The 21,303-nt window shown below is 42.4% G+C and overlaps 1 protein-coding gene across 2 annotated transcripts; it reads right to left on the bottom strand.

Moving 5' to 3' along the window:
* Positions 1 to 4,342: 4,342 nt before the first annotated feature.
* Positions 4,343 to 20,135, bottom strand: LOC129822787 (uncharacterized). Of its 2 annotated transcripts, XM_055881205.1 has the most exons (14): positions 19,931 to 20,135; positions 19,486 to 19,600; positions 19,235 to 19,379; positions 18,646 to 18,759; positions 18,348 to 18,510; positions 18,002 to 18,150; positions 17,422 to 17,555; positions 16,068 to 17,109; positions 13,783 to 13,927; positions 13,467 to 13,580; positions 10,940 to 11,084; positions 5,740 to 5,888; positions 5,385 to 5,524; positions 4,343 to 4,827 (listed from the first exon to the last, which is right to left on the bottom strand). In XM_055881205.1, the coding sequence occupies exons 8-14, from the start codon at positions 16,219 to 16,221 to the stop codon at positions 4,616 to 4,618; spliced, it is 1,059 nt and encodes a 352-aa protein (XP_055737180.1). In that variant the 5' UTR covers positions 16,222 to 17,109; positions 17,422 to 17,555; positions 18,002 to 18,150; positions 18,348 to 18,510; positions 18,646 to 18,759; positions 19,235 to 19,379; positions 19,486 to 19,600; positions 19,931 to 20,135; the 3' UTR covers positions 4,343 to 4,615. The 2 variants fall into 2 exon arrangements, with proteins under 2 accessions (XP_055737180.1, XP_055737181.1); XM_055881206.1 differs by lacking the exons at positions 4,343 to 4,827; positions 5,385 to 5,524; positions 5,740 to 5,888; ... (1 more) ...; positions 13,467 to 13,580; positions 13,783 to 13,927 and having other exon boundaries at positions 16,489 to 17,109; positions 18,348 to 18,492; positions 19,931 to 20,130.
* Positions 20,136 to 21,303: the final 1,168 nt, after the last annotated feature.

Raw genomic sequence — 21,303 nt, 5'->3', positions numbered from 1 at the left:
AATCTGCTTGAAAAACAAAGACAAGGTTTGAATATTGCTCTCCATCAATGATTCCCAACAAAATTTTATTGGGGATGCAAATTTCGGTCAATTTTATTGCCGACTAACTATCCTCCAATAACTGTCTACCAAACAATTAAATTAGTTCCAAACAGTAAATGACATGACCAACAGAAAATACTATGCATGCGTAGGCCTACCAGGAGCGGAGCTTTGAAAACATGCAATAATAATTGATGTAAAACATCATTTTCAAACATTTGCCAAAATGCTATTTGCGAGCAAACACTATTTTAAAATGGTACACCTTGATGTGGGAGGTTTAATGTGACAGAGATGAACATCTCCTTAGAAACGTAGAAAGAGGGGATGTCATAATATGCAACAAATATGATGGGTTATGACTCTTGTGCTTTTGACTTCTGGACAAAGAAAGCTGATATGAAAAATAATGGAACACGAGAAAAGTGCTGGCTTCAATGGATTATGAGAAAATCTTCATAAAATATCAGTTTCTGTCAGATTAGTGGCTAGGCTACATTGAAGAAAGGTAAGACATGCCTCATAATATTAAGTAAAACGTCCAGGTTTCAAACAATTAAGTATATGTTTTCATATAGTAGCCTAGTAGATGTGGAACTCAAAAACCTTTCACCTGTACCGTGACGTTCATGGCCGTGACGTTGGGCTGCTTTAGAACACGTGTGCCAGAGAGATCCTTTTCACACCGTGAATTGTATAGTCGAGTTTGAATCAATAGAATGCACTGTTGGCGATATTTACATTTGAGTAAATTAGCAGGTATTAAAGATAACTTGAAAGATGGTTGACAAGTTTGTGGGGACCTGGAAATTGATTTCCAGCGAGAACTTTAACTTTCAGTATGTGAAAGTTCTGGTACGATATATTTTTCTCCAATTTAATAAATGATGGCTGAAATGTAATGATAGGATTTTCTTTTGAGGAATATATTTCTGATACAATCTTAAGATCTCAGTAGGATAATCATTTATATGTATAGTTATTACACATGGACAATACCTTTGCTTGCACCACACGATACTGTCAATGGATCCCTCTTGACAGTTTGTTCTCCACTGTGCAGGTGTTGGCTTCACGACCCGACTGGTGGGAAACCACATCAAGCCCAGTCTGATCATCAACATGGACGACCAAGGAAGGATCTTTGTAAAATCCCAGAGCACTTTCAAAACGATTGAGATGAAATTCAAACTTAATGACACTTTCCTAGGAAACAACCGCTGACGACACTGTGTAGGGGATCAAAGCTGGTAATTGTCTGTGTAGGCGGAGATTTTTGGCCCCCTGGTTCTCAGGGGTGCTAGAGACGCTTCCACAAACTTGCTGAACAAACCGGTAACAAATGCTAGCCCGAAGGCAACAGCAAGGTATTTGTAGGCTGTGCTTTGAAAGGAAACCTGAAAATATCCTGTGTGCTGGCAGAATGCTTATATGAAAATAAGCTCCCTGTAGGTCCACTGAACTGAACCAGTCGCCTTAACGAATAAAACGAAACAGCACATTGTATGTCAGCATACGGAACATGATGAAAGCTGTTGCGGATCCTTAGGTCCAGAATGGAGTGTATGAAATGCCCCCCTGGGAACCAGGACGTACCAGCAGTAGAAGCAAATGGAAGCACAGCCGAGAGCTGCCCAGTGACACAAGCCTACCAGACGAGCTAAGTAACTTCTATGCTCACTTCGAGGCAAATAACACTGAAACATGCATGAGAGCATCAGCTGTTCCAGAGGACTGTGTGATCACGCTCTCCGCAGCCGATGTGAGTAAGACCTTTAAACAGTTCAACATTCACAAGGCCGCTGGGCCAGACGGATTACCAGGACATGTACTCCGAGCATGCGCTGACCAACTGGCAAGTGTCTTCACTGACATTTTCAACCTCTCTCTGTCTGAGTCTGTAATACCAACATGTTTCAAGCAGACCACCATAGTCCCTGTGTCCAAGAACACTAAGTTAACCTGCCTAAATGACTTCTACCCGTAGCACTCATGTCTGTAGCCATGAAATGCTTTGAAAGGCTGGTCCAAACTGGACAAAAAGAGCACTTATGTGAGAATACTGTTCATTGACTACAGCTCAGCATTCCACATCATGGTGCCCTCAAAGCTCATCACTAAGCTCTTAAGGATCCGCCCCTTTTTTAAATTTTTTGCCTAAAATGACATACCCAAATCTAACTGCCTGTAGCTCAGGACCTGAAGCAAGGATATGCATATTTTTGGGGGGTATTTTCTTAATACTGCGTTGTTGGTTAAGGGCTTGTAAGTAAACATTTCACTGTAAGGTCGACACCTGTTGTATTCGGCGCATGTGACAAATTTGATTTGATTTGACTGTGCATGCCACCAGTTCTCTGCTCTTGCAGCGATCGCCCACAAGTCGGATGACTCTCACTCACTAGTGGTGCCGTAGTCCCCTCTGGGGGCATTGGAGTGAGTTGCCCCTTTGTCGTATTTCTCCTCTGTGCCTTTGGCAAGACGCCTGGATGCAACAGATACGTTTTTATTACATAGGGCAGTGTTGAAACACTGGGATTCAGGGACTGCTTGGTGGCGACTGACAAATTGCCTTTCTGCTTCGGTTGCTTGTAAAAGCGTTGAGGGGAGAGCTGTGGCACGGGGGATACTCAGGGGTTGAGCGAGATATGAAGGTTATTATAGTAAACAAAAACTGAAACTAAAATAAAAACTAAAAATAATTTGAAAAACTTAAGCTATACTGAAACTTTTATCTTTGCGGTCCACTATTATTGCAAAACAATTGGCACAGGTCCCCCTGAAGTCACTGCTTCGCGTGCATACTGAACAGAGATGGAGCCACTAAAGAGGGAGGCAGAGTATTTTGTACTTCAGCAAATATGAGAGTACAGCCGTGAAGCAGCAGGACCCCAGGAAGATGCAAGCACAATGAATACAGCAATAATTTCGACCAACGTGCTTCAAAAATATTTGGATGAAGAGAAACACAAACACATACACGCACATGTGCACCTCTGGAGGATCGGAGGTTGATATCCGCAATGACGCAGATCTCGTCCCATTGGTCCGGGCTGATTTTGCCATTGACTAAGAGAGTGCTCATTGGCTTGGCTTGGTACGCCAGCAGTAGGGACGTTACGTTCAACACCCGTACTGAACATGCCACAGCCACATAGACCTTTTGGAATATGGAGGAGAGGAGAGCAGTGCCGGTCATAGACGATGCACTGGGGTAGAGGTGGCTAGCCAGGGACAGCTCAACCACTGGAGGTTTGCCCAGGTTTGGATCTAGCTGAACAGGGGTTTGTCCCAGTGACGTTTGGCTTCCACCATGCATGCTGGGACCGCTGGGAGATGTTTCCCTGCGATGGTGTGAGAGGGCAGTTTCTTCCCTTTGAACCAGTCCTTGTCAGTGCTGCCACCCCCCACGGCTGCTGGCCAGTCAATACCGAGCCTGCTTCCTACCCGTTTACAGACAACGATAAGCCTACATTTTTCATCGTGTGCTGATGCTGCACTGAGGCGTGGGCTTGAGTTTTCTCTTCCTCCTCTTTGTCATCGATTTAGAGTATTTCTTTCTAATCAATATCGAGGTTTTAGTCCTCCTAGACGATGTCCCACATTCCATAGCGTGTGCACATCATAGCCTTTTTGTCTTCTACCAAACCAACCTATCTTTTGCCTCAAGGCTAATAGCTTATCTAGTTAGCACACTGCTAGCCGGAGAAAGTGCGTGCCTTCTTTGTTTCTCCACGAACGAAGCGGGTCTCTCGATCGTCACGCTGTGAAGCTAGTGCTGTTAGTCTAGTCAACACGGCCCATGAGTGGTTTGTGCTAAATGCGAGAGGAAAGCTAGCAATTCTACCTGTGTAGGTAGAAAAGCTAGTTTGGTGTAGCTAGCCTTGTGAGTTACACAGGTTAGGTTAAGCCTTGCAGCGAGAGCTAGTCCTTTGTGTGGTAAGCTAGCCTTGCAGCTAGCTAGCCAAGTTAGCTAAAGCCTTGCGGCTAGGCCCAACCAAGTCTCGATAGCTAGCCGTGTGGCGCTAGCTAAATGGAGACTGACGAGCAGAGAAATTATTCTACTCAAAGCAAAACTTTCCCATTGGTCAGCACTCAATACTATCGACAGGAGCTGAAGTCCAATGTTCGGCAGCATTAACCTCTAAACATCAGTAGCGAGCCAGGAATCTAGTCATGCTGAGGAAGGCTTTTATGAACGCAGTCACGTCCGCAAGGAAGAGAGGTGAGAATAACCAGCTGGTGAGCGAGTGGCTCTCTTTATGGAGGAGGAGTGAAAACTCAGTGAAAACCGGTGAAGTAAGTTCAAATAAAGTTTATTCAACATTCTGAATTGTTAAGGGACTGTTTGGTATTCTGGAATCTATTTGTTTGTGATGAATGTGGAGGCATGTCAACACTCTAAGCTTAGAGTTAACTCAAGCTGTAGCTATTCCTCGCCAAGAGCACAGTGTCCATTCTTACAGAAAATACCATTAATTAGTATCAAAATTATTTACATGCAAAACAATTCACTTTGGGTAAATCCTCAACAGGAGTCGTTTCTGTCCTAATATGGACACCGTATCCTCTGCTAATTGTCTAAGTTATTACAGAAGACAGGATTCACAAAACCAGTTTGTGAAGCCATTGTGATGTCCTTTCCCATTGGTTGGCAGACAGTCTCGCAGAAGTCAGGTTTACGGTTGGGCTCCTTGGTCAAATTGTTGGAGGTGTCATCCGGGTAGAAGCATGCAGCGATCAAACGGATACAGTTCAGGACAGTTGCAGCAAGCATAATGAACCCTGTGTGGTTGGGACAAGAAATACAAAGTCAAGTGTAATGTAAGTGTTACGTAACTGTTATTCATCAGACTATACAAAATTGTCTACAAGCTTTTTCTGGTAAGCGTTAGCGTTAGCTTAGCACTGTTCCAATTACAGTATCTATAATGTGCCTATACAATCATGTTATAATTGGCCAGCATCTGCCTACGTTAAAATTGATCTGAATGTGGGTGTGAGTGGTTGGTATTACTCCAGTGTGTTCATTTCATAGAGCTGTACTAGAGAGCTCATATCTATCTTTGCAATGTGCATAGTCTGAACAGGTTCAAAGACAAGGTTAGTGATTTACTGCCACCTGATTATACATTTACATTTTAGTAATATAGCAGATGCTCTTATCCAGAGCGACTTAGGGAATGTTTGCTCAGGAGTATAATTCCTGCTGACCTGGATGGAATTCTGTGATCGTCCTTAACCCATAGCAAGTCCCACCCAGTTGACTACTTCAAAATGGTGAAAGCCCTCAAAACAGGCTTTGGGCTAAGTGTGCCCTCTATCCAACTCTATGTTCTTACCACAGTAGACTGTGTTAGGAGCAAGGTCATGGACACGATAGCCTCTGGTGAACATGGCTCCCAGGCCCACAATCAACACAGGGTAGACAGTAAACGTGTAGCGGATGTACTTGGAGAATGTGAAGCTCTCAAAGACAAACCTGTTAAGAAATAACATTGTTTTCACAACGTAATTAAATCCCAGCTTCCTAGTAGAGTGTACCGATTTAGTCAGTGCGGTGTCCATATTAGGACAGCCTCGGTCTCAGCACGAGAGACTGTTCTAATATGGACACCACAATTGTAATTTTTCCATTCAATCAATGATTACGATGTATATGTATGGGCCCATCATTATTTCATTGTCAGTTATTACCAGATGAGCATCCCCAGGAGAAGTAGAGTGAGCACCATTGAGCTGACCAGAGGCTCAGGTAGCCCAGCCTGGTACCCCAGCACAACTCCCAGACTGACCAGGGCCTCCAGGAGAGTCCACCAGCCAAACGCAGCCAGTCCGTTCTGGGTCTGTCCCGCACAACACCAACACGTCAACGCACAGTTAGACCAGAGGGACCATGATAAAAGACATATGAAAGAGACATATTAAAACAAGACTTAGTATTTCTTGGTAAAGGATCTGTTTTTAGAATATGTATTGGTGCGATTCGATTTGTGATGTGGCCCTGGTGGGCCTTGTTTTTAGTGGAGGCTCTAATGCCTTGTTTTTAGTGGAGGCTCTAATGCCTTGTTTTTAGTGGAGGCTCTAATGCCTTGTTTTTAGTGGAGGGTCTAATGCCTTGTTTTTAGTGGAGGCTCTAATGCCTTGTTTTTAGTGGATGGTCTAATGCCTTGTTTTTAGTGGAGGTTCTAATGCCTTGTTTTTAGTGGAGGCTCTAATGCCTTGTTTTTAGTGGAGGCTCTAATGCCTTGTTTTTAGTGGAGGCTCTAATGCCTTGTTTTTAGTGGAGGCTCTAATGCCTTGTTTCTAGTGGAGGCTCTAATGCCTTGTTTTTAGTGGAGGCTCTAATGCCTTGTTTTTAGTGGAGGCTCTAATGCCTTGTTTTTAGTGGAGGCTCTAATGCCTTGTTTTTAGTGGAGGCTCTAATGCCTTGTTTTTAGTGGAGGCTCCAATGCCTTGTTTTTAGTGGAGGGTCTAATGCCTTGTTTTTAGTGGAGGCTCTAACGGCTTGTTTTTAGTGGAGGCTCTAATGCCTTGTTTTTAGTGGAGGCTCTAATGCCTTGTTTTTAGTGGAGGCTCTAATGCCTTGTTTCTAGTGGAGGCTCTAATGCCTTGTTTTTAGTGGATGGTCTAATGCCTTGTTTTTAGTGGAGGGTCTAATGCCTTGTTTTTAGTGGAGGCTCTAATGCCTTGTTTTTAGTGGAGGCTCTAATGCCTTGTTTTTATTGGAGGCTCTAATGCCTTGTTTTTAGTGGAGGCTCTAATGCCTTGTTTCTAGTGGAGGCTCTAATGCCTTGTTTTTAGTGGAGGCTCTAATGCCTTGTTTTTAGTGGAGGCTCTAATGCCTTGTGAATATGGGTTAGGGGGACGGAGGTGCGCTGAGGAAGGGCATTGGGTGACCATAATGGCTGGGCTCTCCGCTGCCTTCCCGGTGCACGGCTTAGCGGATGGATGCGAGTGTGTGAGGTTTTGTGAATGGTGAACTTCCCTTAAGGGAAGTCAGAGGTGATACCTATGGTGTGTTCAAGACAACTGGGAACTCTGAAAAATACGAGGTCAAATCATGACGTCAGTCATATTCAGGTCGGTAAGAGGGCATCCTGGCACCGAGCGTCATGGCTGCCTACGTTGTTGTGCGTAGAGGGGCCAAGTTCAGTCTTTCTGCCATGCGGTTATGCTGTATTGTGTAAGCAGTCCCGGGAAACCAACCACCTCTGTATCTGTGTTAATGCCCAGTTGCCACACCCATAGCAGTATAGGGTGAAAAGAACCCTGGCCTGTGCTGCACCAGTGAATGTGTGTGCATATGTGACTGATGAGGAGCTCCAGGTAAGTGGTTGATGTTTGCAGCTCATCTATATTGCACCAATCATATTAAGGTATTCTGAAATGTTAAGAGAAATATAAATTAGGCCTATGTATTTATTTTTAATGTGACAGATATAATTTAATGTGATGGTGAGGTATGTTTGTCCAAGTTCATGTGTTGCAGAATGGTGTTTCGGCGCATAATGACGGTCCCCTTGGCGAACATACTGGCAATGGTGTGATGATGAGGCGCTCTGAAACGTCGAAGAAAAGATGACTCCGTCCCATTATACGACTGCATGGTCTTCCGGTATTTATTTTATTTAAGTATTGGTTTGCAGTATTTTGTTTTTCAAAGTGTGCTTTTTCGTTAGGCCTATTTGGTCAATACATGTATTCTTCATTTAGATGTGTTTTTGCAGTTTTTCCTTGACCTTTATTTTTGATGTGCCTTGTCTTATTTTTTGCTTTTTTGTCTTGAAATGAGAGGACACATTTAAGAACTTTGGGGGGGGGGGGGGGTAAATATGTAACAGGCATGAGCTCTTGAATGCAGCCTCATAGACTGTTAGAACAGGTGTTCCTTATTGTTTATTAACTACGTGGACTCTAGGATAAATGATTGGCTGTCAGTTCAGTCATGGGATTTTTTATTTTACCGTTATTTTACCAGGTAAGTTGACTGAGAACACGTTCTCATTTGCAGCAACGACCTGGGGAATAGTTACAGGGGAGAGGAGGGGGATGAATGAGCCAATTGTAAAGTGGGGATTATTAGGTGACAATGATGGTTTGAGGGCCAGATTGGGAATTTAGCCAGGACACCGGGGTTAACACCCCTACTCTTACGTCTAAGTGCCATGGGATCTTTAATGACCTCAGAGAGTCAGGACATCCGTTTAACGTCCCATCCGAAAGACGGCACCCTACACAGGGCAGTGCCGTCTGTTCCCTGGGGGATTGGGATATTTTTTAGACCAGAGGAAAGAGTGCCTCCTACTGGCCCTCCAACACCACTTCCAGCAGCATCTGGTCTCCCATCCAGGGCCTGACCAGGACCAACCCTGCTTAGCTTCAGAAGCAAGCCAGTAGTGGTATGCAGGGTGGTATGCTGCGGTATACCCTTGCCTTGTGTTGATTGGCGTGCACTGGAAGGATGAAAGTGGTGGTGTTTTTGAAATTGAAATTAAGTAAAATGATTGTTATGGCAATATCCTTTTCCATACGCACAAAAAGCACATTTCACTCAAATTTGGTGCGCATATTTGATTAAATCCCTGTTGGTGAGCATTTCTCCTTTGCCAAGATAATCCAATTGATAAAATAATGTTTCAATTGGAGAGAAAAATATTTTTTAAATGTATAATCTTTGTAAATTATATCATAAATAGGACTGGTGGAGTTGTCACACACGCAGCTAACATACACATTCTGAAATGTCTGCTCTACTCAAACTGAAGAGGCAAGTGGAAGAGGGAGAAAGTGAGGGACTTTTCTGTCGGCCCTGCATTAAAGATCAATATTGGTTAAACCGAATTTGGATAAATAAAAAAGTATATCAGATTAATTTAAGTACCAACAAACTGACAGCTGTGCCATATAGATTGCAAAATAGTTGGGAAGAGATTTTTGGTTCATGGACTGATACACTTAACAACGCTGGATTCAAAACTTTGCGTTTTTCAATTTCAATTAATATACAAAATTCTTGGCACCAACACAATGTTAAATATATGGGGGATACAACTATCCCAGCACTACAGATTCTTCTGTGAAGAGACAGAATCATTAGATAGTTTGTTTTGGTATTGTCCACATGTAGCTTTGTCCACATTGTTACTTTACACCCTTATTCTAAAATGAATAAAATAAAAACATTTGCTCATCAATCTACACATAATACCCCATAATAAAAAATCCCTTATTTACATAAGTTTTCAAGCCCTTTGTCATGAGACTCGAAATTGAGTTCAGGTGCATCCTGTTTCCATTGATCATCCTTGAGATATTTCTACAACTTGATTGGAGGCCACCTGTTTTAAATTCAGTTGATTGGACATGATTTGGAAAGGCACACACCTGTCTATATAAGGTCCCACAGTTGACAGTGCATGTCAGAGCAAAAACGAAGCCATGAGGTCAAAGGAATTGTCCGTAGAGTTCCAAAACCGGATTGTGTCGAGGCACAGATCTGGGGAAGGGTGTCAAAAAATGTCTGCAGCATTGAAGGTCCCCAAGAACACAGTGGCCTCCATCATTCTTAAATGGAAGAAGTTTGGAACCACAAAAACTCTACCTATAGCTGGCGCCCCAGCCAAACTTAGCAATCGGGGAGAAGGGCCTTGGTAAGGAAGGTGACCAGACGGAAGCCACTCCTCAGTTAAAGGCAGATGACAGCCCACATGGAGTTTGTCAAAGGCCACATAAAGGACCCCCTGACCATCAGAAACAAGATTGAACCCTTTGGCCTTAATTCCAAGCGTCACGTCTGGAGGAAACCTGGCACCATCCCTACGGTGAAGAATGGTGGTGGCAGCGTCATGCTGTTGGAATGTTTTTCAGGGACTGGGAGACTAGTCAGGATGGAGGGAAAGATGTACAGAGATCCTTGATGAAAACCTGCTCCAGAGCGCACAGGACCTCAGACTGGGGCGAATGTTCACCTTCCAACAGGACAATGATCCAAAGCACACAGCTAAGACAACTTATGAGTGGCTTTGGGACAAGTCTCTGAATGTCCTTGAGTGGCCCGGTCAGAGCCCTGACTTGAACTTGATCGAAACATCTCTGGAGAGACATGAAAATACCTAAGGTGCTTCAACAAAGTACTGAGAAAAGGGTCTGAATACTTATGTAAATGTGATATACATTTTTTTTGCAAACCTTTGCTTTGTCATTATGGGATATTGTTTGTAGATTGATGAGGATATATATATTTTTAATCCATTTTAGAGTAAGGCTGTAACATAACAAAATGTGGAAAAAGTCAAGGGCTCTGAAAACTTTCTGAATGCACTGTATATCCCACTGGGCACACACTGGTTGAATCAACGTTGTTTTCACGTCATGTCAATGTAATTTCAATGATATCGCGTTAAGCCAACATGGAATAGAGATTGAATTGACGTCTGTGCCCAGTAGGATAGTGCTACGTGATTTTATCTTAGGTCATTGCTGCAAATGATGCCAAGAAAACCTTAATGATCTCTAACGACTACTAAGACATATGCATTTGACATATTAGAACAAGACGTACAGTACCAGGGTTAATAAAGTACTATCTTATCTTAAGGTTAGTGAGGTCATTGATGCAAATGATCTCAAGAAAACATCTCTTACGACCTGTAAGCGTCACTGTGCCGCATGCGGCTTTCTTAAGAGCACTAACTTGTCTTTTTTCGCAAACAAGAAAAGCTAGCACTTTGGCTGCACGGGTGGTGGTATTTCAAGCTCAAGAGTAAGTTTAACCAATTCAACTTGGTTACATAAGGTCATTTTGCCCTGAAGCTCATTGGCTAACAGCAGCACGATTAAACAAGCAACTGTGCTACATCTTGACATCATTGTGTCGATAAGATCTTGAATTCACCAGATAGCGGGTCCACCAGGGTTCTTTGGGGTTGTTGATGGCCAGCCAGGTTCTGTGATTGTGCAGGTTTCGGTAGGACACATACAGCATTTGGAAGCTGTGAATTGGGATAACCCATTTAAAAAACAGGGACGGTAGAAGGTCACTGTAAAAACACAAAAGATGTTCCATATTTAGTATTGCCTTTCTTGGTTCTGCACATAGGCCCACTGTATTTATTTTGTCATATTTTAAAATCCAAAAATTTGTATCTTAAAGGGGAAGTTTATATTTTAAGGTCCAATGCAGCTGTTTTAAAAAAAAAATCTCCATATCAAATCATTTCTGGGTAACAATACAGTACCTTACTGTGATTGTTTTAAATTTAAATTGTCATCAAAAAGATCAATTTCTCAAGCTAGAATGTTGCTAAGACTGTCTGGGAGTGGTCTGAGTGGGAGGGGCAACTGAAAAATGGCTGTTAATGGCAGAGAAGTTTGGAACTCGCTTTCTTATTGGTCTGTTATCTAATTTACCCCCTGTGTGATGTCACCAGGCAGGCAAAATCTCCATCCCAGATAAACAGACTAAAATTTCAGGTGGTCTTTCAAACAGCTCTTAAACTAAAAGGGTATTATCATAATGTAAACAATTTCACAGTGTTATTCAAACCTCATAGTGCAGAAAAACAGTTGAAGTCGGAAGTTTACGTACACCTTAGCCAAATACATTTAAACTCAGTTTTTAACAATTCCTGACATTTTATCAGAGTAAAAATTCCCTGTTTTAGGTCAGTTAGGATCACCACTTTATTTTAAGAATGTGAAATGTCAGAATAATAGTAAAAACAATTATTTATTTCAGCTTTTATTTATTTCATCACATTCCCCGTGGGTCAGAAGTTTACATACACTCAGAAGGTTTTTGGTATATTTGCCTTTAAATTGTTTAACTTGGGTCAAACGTTTCGGGTAGCCTTCCACAAGCTTCCCACAATACGTTGGGTAAATTTTGGACCATTCCTCCTGACAGAGCTGGTGTAACTGAGTCAGGTTTGTAGGCCTCCTTGCTCGCACATGCCTTTTCAGTTCTGCCCACAAATTGTCTATAGGACTTTAGGGCTATGTGATGGCCACTATAGGGCTTTGTGATGGCCACTCCAATATCTTAACTTTGTTGTCCTTAAGCCATTTTGTCACAACTTTGGAAGTATGCTTGGGGTTATTGCCCATTTGGAAGACCCATTTGCTACCAAGCTTTAACTTCCTGACTGATGTCTTGAGATGTTGCTTCAATATATCCACATAATTTTCCCTCTTCATAATGCCATCTATTTTGTGAAGTGCACCAGTCCCTCCTGCAGCAAAGCACCCCACAACATGATGCTGCCACCCCTGTTCTTCACGGTTGGGATGGTGTTCTTCGGCTTGCAAGCATCCATATTTTTCCTCCAAACATAACGATGGTCATTTTGGCCAAACAGTTATATTTTTGTTTCATCAGACCAGAGGACATTTCTCCAAAAAGTACGATCTTTGTCCCCATGTGCAGTTGCAAACCGTAGTCTGGCTTTTTTGGGGCGGTTTTGGAGCAGTGGCTTCTTCCTTGCTGAGCAGCCTTTCAGGTCATGACAATATAGCCCTTTTTTTTTACGATGGATATAGATACTTTTGTACCTGTTTCCTCCAGCATCTTCACAAGGTCCTTTGCTGTTGTTCTGGGATTGATTTGCACTTTTCGCAACAAAGTACATTCATCTCTAGGAGACAGAACTTGCCTCGTTCCTGAGCGGTATGAAGGCTGCGTGGTCCCATGGTGTTTATACTTGTGTACTATTCATTGTACAGATGAACGTGGTACCTTCAGGCATTTGGAAATTGCTCCCAGGGATGAACCAGACTTGCCTGATTTGTTTTATTTTTACCATGATGTCAAGCAGAGGCACTGCGTTTGAAGGTAGGCCTTGAAATACATCCACAGGCACACCTCCAATTGACTCAAATTATGTAAATTAGCCTATCAGAAGCTTCTAAAGCCATGACATCATTTTCGGGAATTTTCCAAGCTGTTTAATGGCACAGTCAACTTAGTGTATGTAAACTTCTGACCCACTGGAATTGTGATACAGTGAATTATAAGTGAAATAATCTGTCTGTAAACAATTGTTGGAAAAATTACTTGTGTCATGCACAAAGTAGATGTCCTAACCGACTTGCCAAAACTATATATTGTTTACAAGAAATTTGTGGAGTGGTTATTAAATGAGTTTTAATGACTCCAACCTAAGTGTATGTAAACATCCAACTTCAACTGTGTATATATAAAACACAGGTAAATCACGTTTTTGACTGCATTGGGCCTTTAAAACTGTTAGATGGCTCCTCACCCTGAAAGTAGTCTCGCTGAAGGTTGCAGTGGCTGTTTAAATAACAGTAAACCATGGGTTAGAGTTTATCCTGGCCCGTAGACTACTTTCAGGATGAGAAATCATCTAACATTACATTTTTAAAACTTCCCCTTTAAATGCAAAAAGTGCTAAACTACTTACTGCCTGTCCCAGAGAAACAGCCAGGTGATCTTTGCTACGTTGATCATAGTCCAGATCAGATAGAATGACGGAGGGTGAATCTCAGGGTTGCAGGAGACTGGCCCAAACCCATTCCTTTCATGCAGAGAACATCAATAACAACTGAGTGATATAAATCACGCATGCTGTACAGCCTCATCATTTAATTGTCATCACTTAGGCATTCAGTTAACCTTTGGAAGAGTAGGGGGTGAGTGAGTGAGTGAGTGAGTGAGTGAGTGAGTGAGTGAGTGAGTGAGTGAGTGACTGAGTGACTGAGTGAGTGAGAGTGTGATACCTCTGGAACACAGTAAAAAGAGAGTGTATGAGCCAAGCACTGTTCCATAGCCGGAGCATGATCCAGGTGTTGTCTGCCCAGCGGTCCATGGTCACCTCCAGAGGAAAGGACTCAGAGACATTATCCAATGTGGTCCTAAACAGACCTAGGGAGTAAAGCCAGTGCATGTTCGGTAAAAGGACTCGGTAGAGAGCAGTAGTAAAGGTGTCTTTTTGTAGGCATTGACTCCTCCATGGCTCATTGGCCAAAGCCTATAGGGAAAACATGTTTTTGTCGTTGAGTTTTTAGATAAACGCAGAAAATAAGGTCTATGGTAAACACCGGATTAGGAGACCCTATATGTTCTGCTCTTTGAGATAATCTTCATCGGCTAACGTCTTTTTGTGTGATTATTTTGTACATTTTCGCAAACAAAACAAGCACAAAGGCTTCAGAACTCATAAAGGTCATGTTAACTGACTGATATGATCTCATAGAACAAAACATATACGATCTCCTCAGCCTGTGTTAACCTCAGGCCTTATTTTTGGCGTTTGTCCCAAAACCCCATAGTTGCCCCATTCATTTCCTCCATAGGAATGGCTAAACGAACCAGAGGTAACTCATTTCTGTTTTTTTTTTTTACTGTAAACTAGCAAGCTCTACAATCCATGTGCTCCAGTGTCCATATTAGGACAGCCTCCTGCTAAGACTGAGGGTGTCCTAATATGGACACCATACAGTTACTGTGTCTAACAGTAAGTATAGAGTTGCAATGTAATACCAGTATAAGCCATGTGAAGATGAAGCTGTATTGTGAATAACAAGCCAGCTTATCCTATTGGCAATGGAGATACTTTAGTGTTTGCCTCCCAACATAGGAAACAGATTCACAGCATGCACGAGTATGGTGTCCATATTAGGACAGCCTCAGACTGAAACAAGTCCTGCTGACACGGTCCTAATATGGACACTGTATAACAGTGAGATGGAGAATACATCAGTATGAGCAGTAACATCAAAGACAGTACAGCATGAAGATGTGCAGAAACTGCTTCTCCAATAGAAATCCCTGATCACACTTCTAGGTGATGTCATGGCGGTGTTAGCAAGAATAGCCCATGCATAGAAACACTTCCCCCGGGTCTAACGATTGTGTTGCGTAGAACTGCGCATGTGCAGGTCGTCAAATGAGAGGCACTCCTTCGATATAAAATTGTTTTTGCCAAAAATGAAAAAGTGTCAGTTTTTCACTTTCACAAGGTTGTTGTAATGACATGCTCAGCTAGTTGAGACATTGGCTCGAATATAGGTTGTGCCTTTAGAATTTGAGAAACGCAACAACTAAGGACACATTTTCCCCCTTCTCCCATTGACTTTCCAAACCCCAAACCCCGGGCTGGTCTGTTGAGACTCCTTCGCAATGCACTCCCGGAAGTATCATGATGTTGTGTCTCTGGGTTTGAAAACTCTGTGGTAACATTACCTCCCGTTTACAACGTTTCCGTGCGTTTATCAACTCATCTGCTTACGCAATGTGGTTGGTGACATGCAGATTAGGATTTAAAAATACAATCATTGGCCTCTCTTCAGTGCCGGGTTGTAAAAAGATGACATTTAGAATGCGTGGCAGACCAAAGGTCTATCAGTAGATAAAGTCATTCCACTGTGGATACATTGGTGTATGACAAGTTGTGCTAACGTATTTTCTCAAATGGATCCTTTGGGTGACATAGTGTATATGCATTTGAAACATCCCTGTAGGAGATATCATGTACAGGTCATATTGGGTAAAATAGTCATTGATTATGACAGTGACAAAGTTATCATATATCCAGGGGGGGTCCGAAATGATTGGCAGCCTTGATAAAGATGAGCAATATGACTGTGTAAAATACTCAAACACTGAGCTATATTGTATGCTCAAAATTCTTTGAAATTATATTATTTTATACTAATACAATAGCTAGGATAATGAAACGTTGTTTAATAAGTAGTATTTTTCCCCCTCAGAAAAGGTAGAGGTCAAAATGATTGTCACGCCTAAAGCTTCATGTTAAAAAAGTAGTCATAAGTTTAGTATTTGTTCCCGTGTTCCTAGGACGCAATGACCACATCAAGCGTTTGACTCTACAATCTTGACTCTACAAACGGTGGCATTATAATCATATCATTGCATTCAGGATACATCCACGAGCCACTCTACTCATTTATCCAGATTGCCTGCTGAACCAAAGTCCCTGATGCCCTCACAGCAGTGCGCTGTAGTACAGAGATGGACCAGGTGTCTGGTAGATTTCACTCACCGCCAGAGTTGGTCCCTGATGCTAGAACATGGAAGGTCTCGGAGACCACCTGGCTAAACATGGCCAGAGCGATACACACACCGTGTAGGAACACATGGTGATGATGTCCCTCCATACTGCCCTGGCCATACGGAGACACACGGGAGCGGTACATGCTCCCTGTCGAACTATCAACTGTTGAACGCTCGCCTCACACACCGCACTCTTTTATACACACACACACACTATCTTGGATCGGGTGCATTGGACTTTGGATGATGGCACTGTTTCAGTCAGTGTATCTTGGTTTACTGTGTGTGTGTGTGTGTGGTTATTTTTCCCCATGGTTTCTAACCAATGGGTGCTCCTGCGATTGCACTGTGGCACACGGTTGTATTGACTATTGTTAAATCCCATGAACATTTACAGATAAGTACGTTAGTAAGTATAATAATACACTTTATTTCTATAGTTTAATTCGTACATAAACGCAGTCCAAACCTTTGTACAGTGTAGCACCTAAAACAAGACGTCAAAACACAAAGGTAGATCAGAGCATGGTATAAAAACAATATGGTGGTAGTTAACGGTTAACAAAATAAACACAAAAATAACACAATCACATGAATGTCATTGAATTAGTATTGCGGTCATGAGAGAATTCCGGTGCATAGTTTTATCACACACAGTCATTGATATGATTTCGAAAAAGACATTAGCATGGCCAATGGTTATGAGCTCCATCTGTACAGTACAAAGGCACTATTAGCCTAAATCATCACCGAAATGTCTTGCTGAAGCAAAGCCTTGATGAATCCAACACAGGGAGAGTTTGATCACGTCTCAGCCATGACATGTTCAGGAAAACAACATTCAAACAAGGGGGCATGTGAATATCCGCGGCAGCTCTCTTCTTCCTACATAAAGATGAGCTTCTGTGTTCTGGCGATGTCCACTGGAGACATGAGCTCCTCTTCTCCATAAAACGGTTTGTTCTTGTGCTTCCATAACACCATGACAATGCGTACAAGGAATATGACACTAGTTATGGCCAATATGACAGCTGGAAAAGAGATGAGGCGTCAAGTATATTAGCCATAAGCGTCACGGGAAAGTTACTGCAGTGGCTACAGACAGTGATACAGGAATAACATTGACACTAGTCTAGTAGTGAAGATAGTGTAAACATTGCCAATTGCACATACGTACACTCAGTTCTCACTATACTTATGTACAGTAAATAGAACACTATCTAATCTTATCACTTGGTCATCTGCTAATAATGCATTTGTACGGTGTCTATATTAGGACAGGCTGTGTTATGTTATCTTCCTCGAGGTGTCAGTTTAGGAGTCAGTAAGGACATAGGGCCTACCAGACATGATGTCTATGTGGGTACCGGGCGTGGCTGGATTGGCCACACTCGCTGCCAACACCAGGATCACCACAGGGTACACTGTGAGGATGTAGCGCACGTGCTTATCCAGGTACCAGTTCTCTATGACAAACCTGAGAGAGTTATAAGGAGGAAGAATATATTAATCAATTGCGCATCAAATCCCATGCTTAAAAAAAGGTGAGAGAAGGAAAGGTTTCTGGTGATTGTATGGTGGCCCAAAGGGGCAAATGAGCTTTGAAAATGTCGTGACAGCATGCACACAAAGCAGGCACTTGCTTTGTGTGCATTACGCTGTCACAACATCTTAAACAGAATGATTTGCAGGCACTTGCCTTGTGTGCACGAGCTGTCACACAATTTTTAGGAGCTACTTTGTCGCTTAGGGCCACTGTATCATTATCTTGTCATGCCGCTGGCATAGTTTATGTTTATTAAGTAAATCCACTGTCCATGAATTTGCAATGGACAATCTACTGGAAAAGCTCAAATGGTGTGGTTTATTGAATCAACATCACTGAATTAAGAGGTTAGATAAAATGTCGGATCAAACTCTCACCATCCTATGAGTCCCAATTGGAGCAGAACTAGCACCATTATTGCAGCATCTGTCTTGGGTATTGGGGTTTGATGGTCTAAAACAACGGTCAAGTGTAAAAAAGTAGCCACAGCCCACCATGTTGCATACAAAGCCACTCCGTTTTGCACCTGTAAAAGAGTTGAAAAATACGGTGCCCATATTAGGACAGATTCAGTCCTACTGAAACTGAGTCTTCATAATATGGACACCATAAACAGATAACACATGTCTGTACCAAAAAGTATGTGTGTCCGGCACACTTGTGGAAGGTTTGTGTACACAATACAATGTTCTTGGAGAATCGTAGAAAAAAACGTTTTTGTACCAGTATTCGAATGAGCCAGAGATCATTGTTGTGATATTTATGGAGCCACGCTCCATAGACGGCCAGTCCGTAGCAGGAGAACATGATAATCACGCAGTTGGAGATGGCCTGTAATGCTGTGATCAGGAGAGTTGGCACCATCTTTCTAGGACAAACACAGAATCTAGAAAACGTAATCTGTCTTGAGAAATAAGTAATTTCCTTGCCACGAATTCAATGTAGAAACTCAAAAACAAGTCAGAACATTTTAAAAGTTGTATATAATTGCACAGTCAATACACATGATTTGATCACTTACTCTTTGTCGTACAGAAATAACCATGCCATATTCAAAATACTATTCACGATCCAGGACAAGTAGAATCCGTAGGGCAGGACAGCAGGAGTGGTGTACATCCACGTATAGGCTTCCCTAAGGGACAGGAACATCATCAGGATAATTAACAACAACAACAAAATCACCATCACCATCAGCCTCATCATAATCAAAAACATCATCATCATCGTCATGGCCAGAACTAGGCCTGGGAATTTTGGAAAAGTTACCGGAATTCTGCAACCCTAGCCAGGACAGTGAAAAATCACTCTTTCTGCACTTTAATAATTAGTATATATTTTTTTGTCTCACCTAAGTTAGATTGCCAATTAACAGGCCAGTTAGCCTGGATGCCTCCTTATGGAATTGTCATGTTTGGCAAGACAATGACAGACAATGATTCGGCAATATAGTAGGAACAGATCTGGGACCAGGCTAATGTCCAGTGCAAAGTTGATTTCATTCCAGCCAGGGTTCGGCTTGGAAAATAACCCAAAATGTCTGAAGGAACAATGTTTACATGATTGTTGTAGTGTCAGCGAGAGTCTAGCTTTAACGGACAGTATCGTACCTTCTACGGAGATTGTGTATCAGATAGATGAACATGCCGATCAACCAGACGTTAAGGACGTCCCATAGAAAGAGTACCCATCTATCCGGGGTTAAGTGCGTTGTGGACTTGCTCAGCACATACTGTGTGGTTTGCATGAACGCACCTACATGTTGAAACACACAGGTTACAGAACATTCCGTCGGATGCAAAAAAAAGTAAGTATATTTCAAACAGATGTCATTGACTTGAAGTGGACATTAAGAATTCACCTGTCCAGGGCCCAAATAGAGCCAATATGTTGAATGTCAGTGCAATTAGATAGCTGATTAGGGCCAGAAACATCAGCAAAACACGGACTGAAATGCACTCTCCCATGTTCAGGATCTGAGGACAGAAGTACAAAACTAATTTCAGTACTGACATTTCAATACATTTCAATACGGTCATTTTAGAAGTAATTTCAGTCAGAAGTCACATGTCATTTTAGTCTGTCACACCCTCATTTCACTTTGTCAAAAACATTTGATTTCTGTGTTCTACCCCGCTGCACCACATTAGGCCGTTTGTTTCGTTCCACAATGTTTCTCAGATGGCCCTATTCAACATTATTAGGCTACAACAATGCACGTATTGTTCCTAATAAAATTCTGTTAATTGTTTCTAAATGATACTGTAATAAGACTGATGAACAGTATGTGAAATAGAATATCTTACCTTACGACGGTGGCCCTGAAATACTGCCAATCCCTTCTAGGATAGACCTTCTAGGATATTCTGTGGGAAAAAGTCATCAACAGATTGTTCCCAGTTGCTCCCACGCAGGAGAGTGGGTGGACGCAGCATGCGTTAGGTTCACAATCTCGAGGATGGCCTGTCTGCTACTGGTGCTATCTCCACAGATAATAAATAGATCTGCCCATGGACGGAGAAAGACATGGGCGGAAGTAGCGGAGACTCCTCCTCTATCTCCATTCACAAGCCCACGTGAAGTCATACCCGAAGGACAATCCGCACCATTGTGTCGGGAACAAGTCGTGTCATTGTTGTAACAATGTCAACCCTTATCCAACGTTGAATAGGCCACGGCATAGGAGCATTGTGGAACAAAACAAACTCCCTTATGTTGTAATAGCGACGTAGGTCACCTCAATGTTATGTCCCTGAATAAAAGAGGAGCCTGAACCTCACTCAGATATCTTAACAATCTAAATGGGCGATGTAGTCCGTGGTGCCACAAGGTGTCAGATCTGCTCAATTTAATTTTTTTATAGCCATGCTGTAACAGCATGTGACATATAGCCTTATACCACACAGTGTCACCATTGCGTTATTTTACGCCAGTAGGCATACCGTGCATTTAGTATCACCATGGGAATTTCTGCAATCCGTTAATTCATCCGCCAGACAGCATCGCCTGCAGCTCAATTCCTGTTTACATGTGTACGGCTTTTAAAACACCACTGAGCTCTTAAGAAAAAATCCTCCCAAACCCAATGGCAATAACTGGGCAAGGTTTCTTCTCACATCTCAGGCATGTTTTCTAATGAAAGTGACTCTCCACCACAGAGGCTGTCCTAAGATGGACACCGTAGGGTTAAGACATTGTGTCCACTCTTAAAAATAAAGGTGCAACTTGGAGACAAATAAGGTTCTTGAGAGCGATAAAATAAGGGAACCATTTTTGGGTCTCTGAAGAACCATAAATAGGATAGTTCTTTAACTATGAAGAATTATGAAGAACCATAGATGCCACGTCAAGAACCCCACATTTAACTCAAAGGTTCTTTATCAGGCAAGTTCTTTAAGGAACTTTAAGAGCTGAGGAAGAACCATTTGGGAACCTTTATTTTTTTCCAGTGTACTGAAGGGTAATTGGGACTAGTGATTTGATCCTTTTCTTTCTGTTCTGGGGACGAGGGAGCGGGAACCGGGGCACTGCTTGGTTGGTGTTTCACCTCCCGACAGAGCCCTCGACCCAGAGAGCCTACTGCGCCAGATGTTGCCCCGTGGTGTAGGGCGTTTCAAACGCTCTGCATAATTAATGACGCACTCCCCAGGGTATTAAGCACTTATGAGCTCACACACAC

This window comes from Salvelinus fontinalis, chromosome 25 (assembly GCF_029448725.1).
Source record: "Salvelinus fontinalis isolate EN_2023a chromosome 25, ASM2944872v1, whole genome shotgun sequence".
NCBI classification, from domain to species: Eukaryota; Metazoa; Chordata; class Actinopteri; order Salmoniformes; family Salmonidae; genus Salvelinus; species Salvelinus fontinalis.
This window is presented reverse-complemented; position numbering and strand designations above follow the sequence as displayed.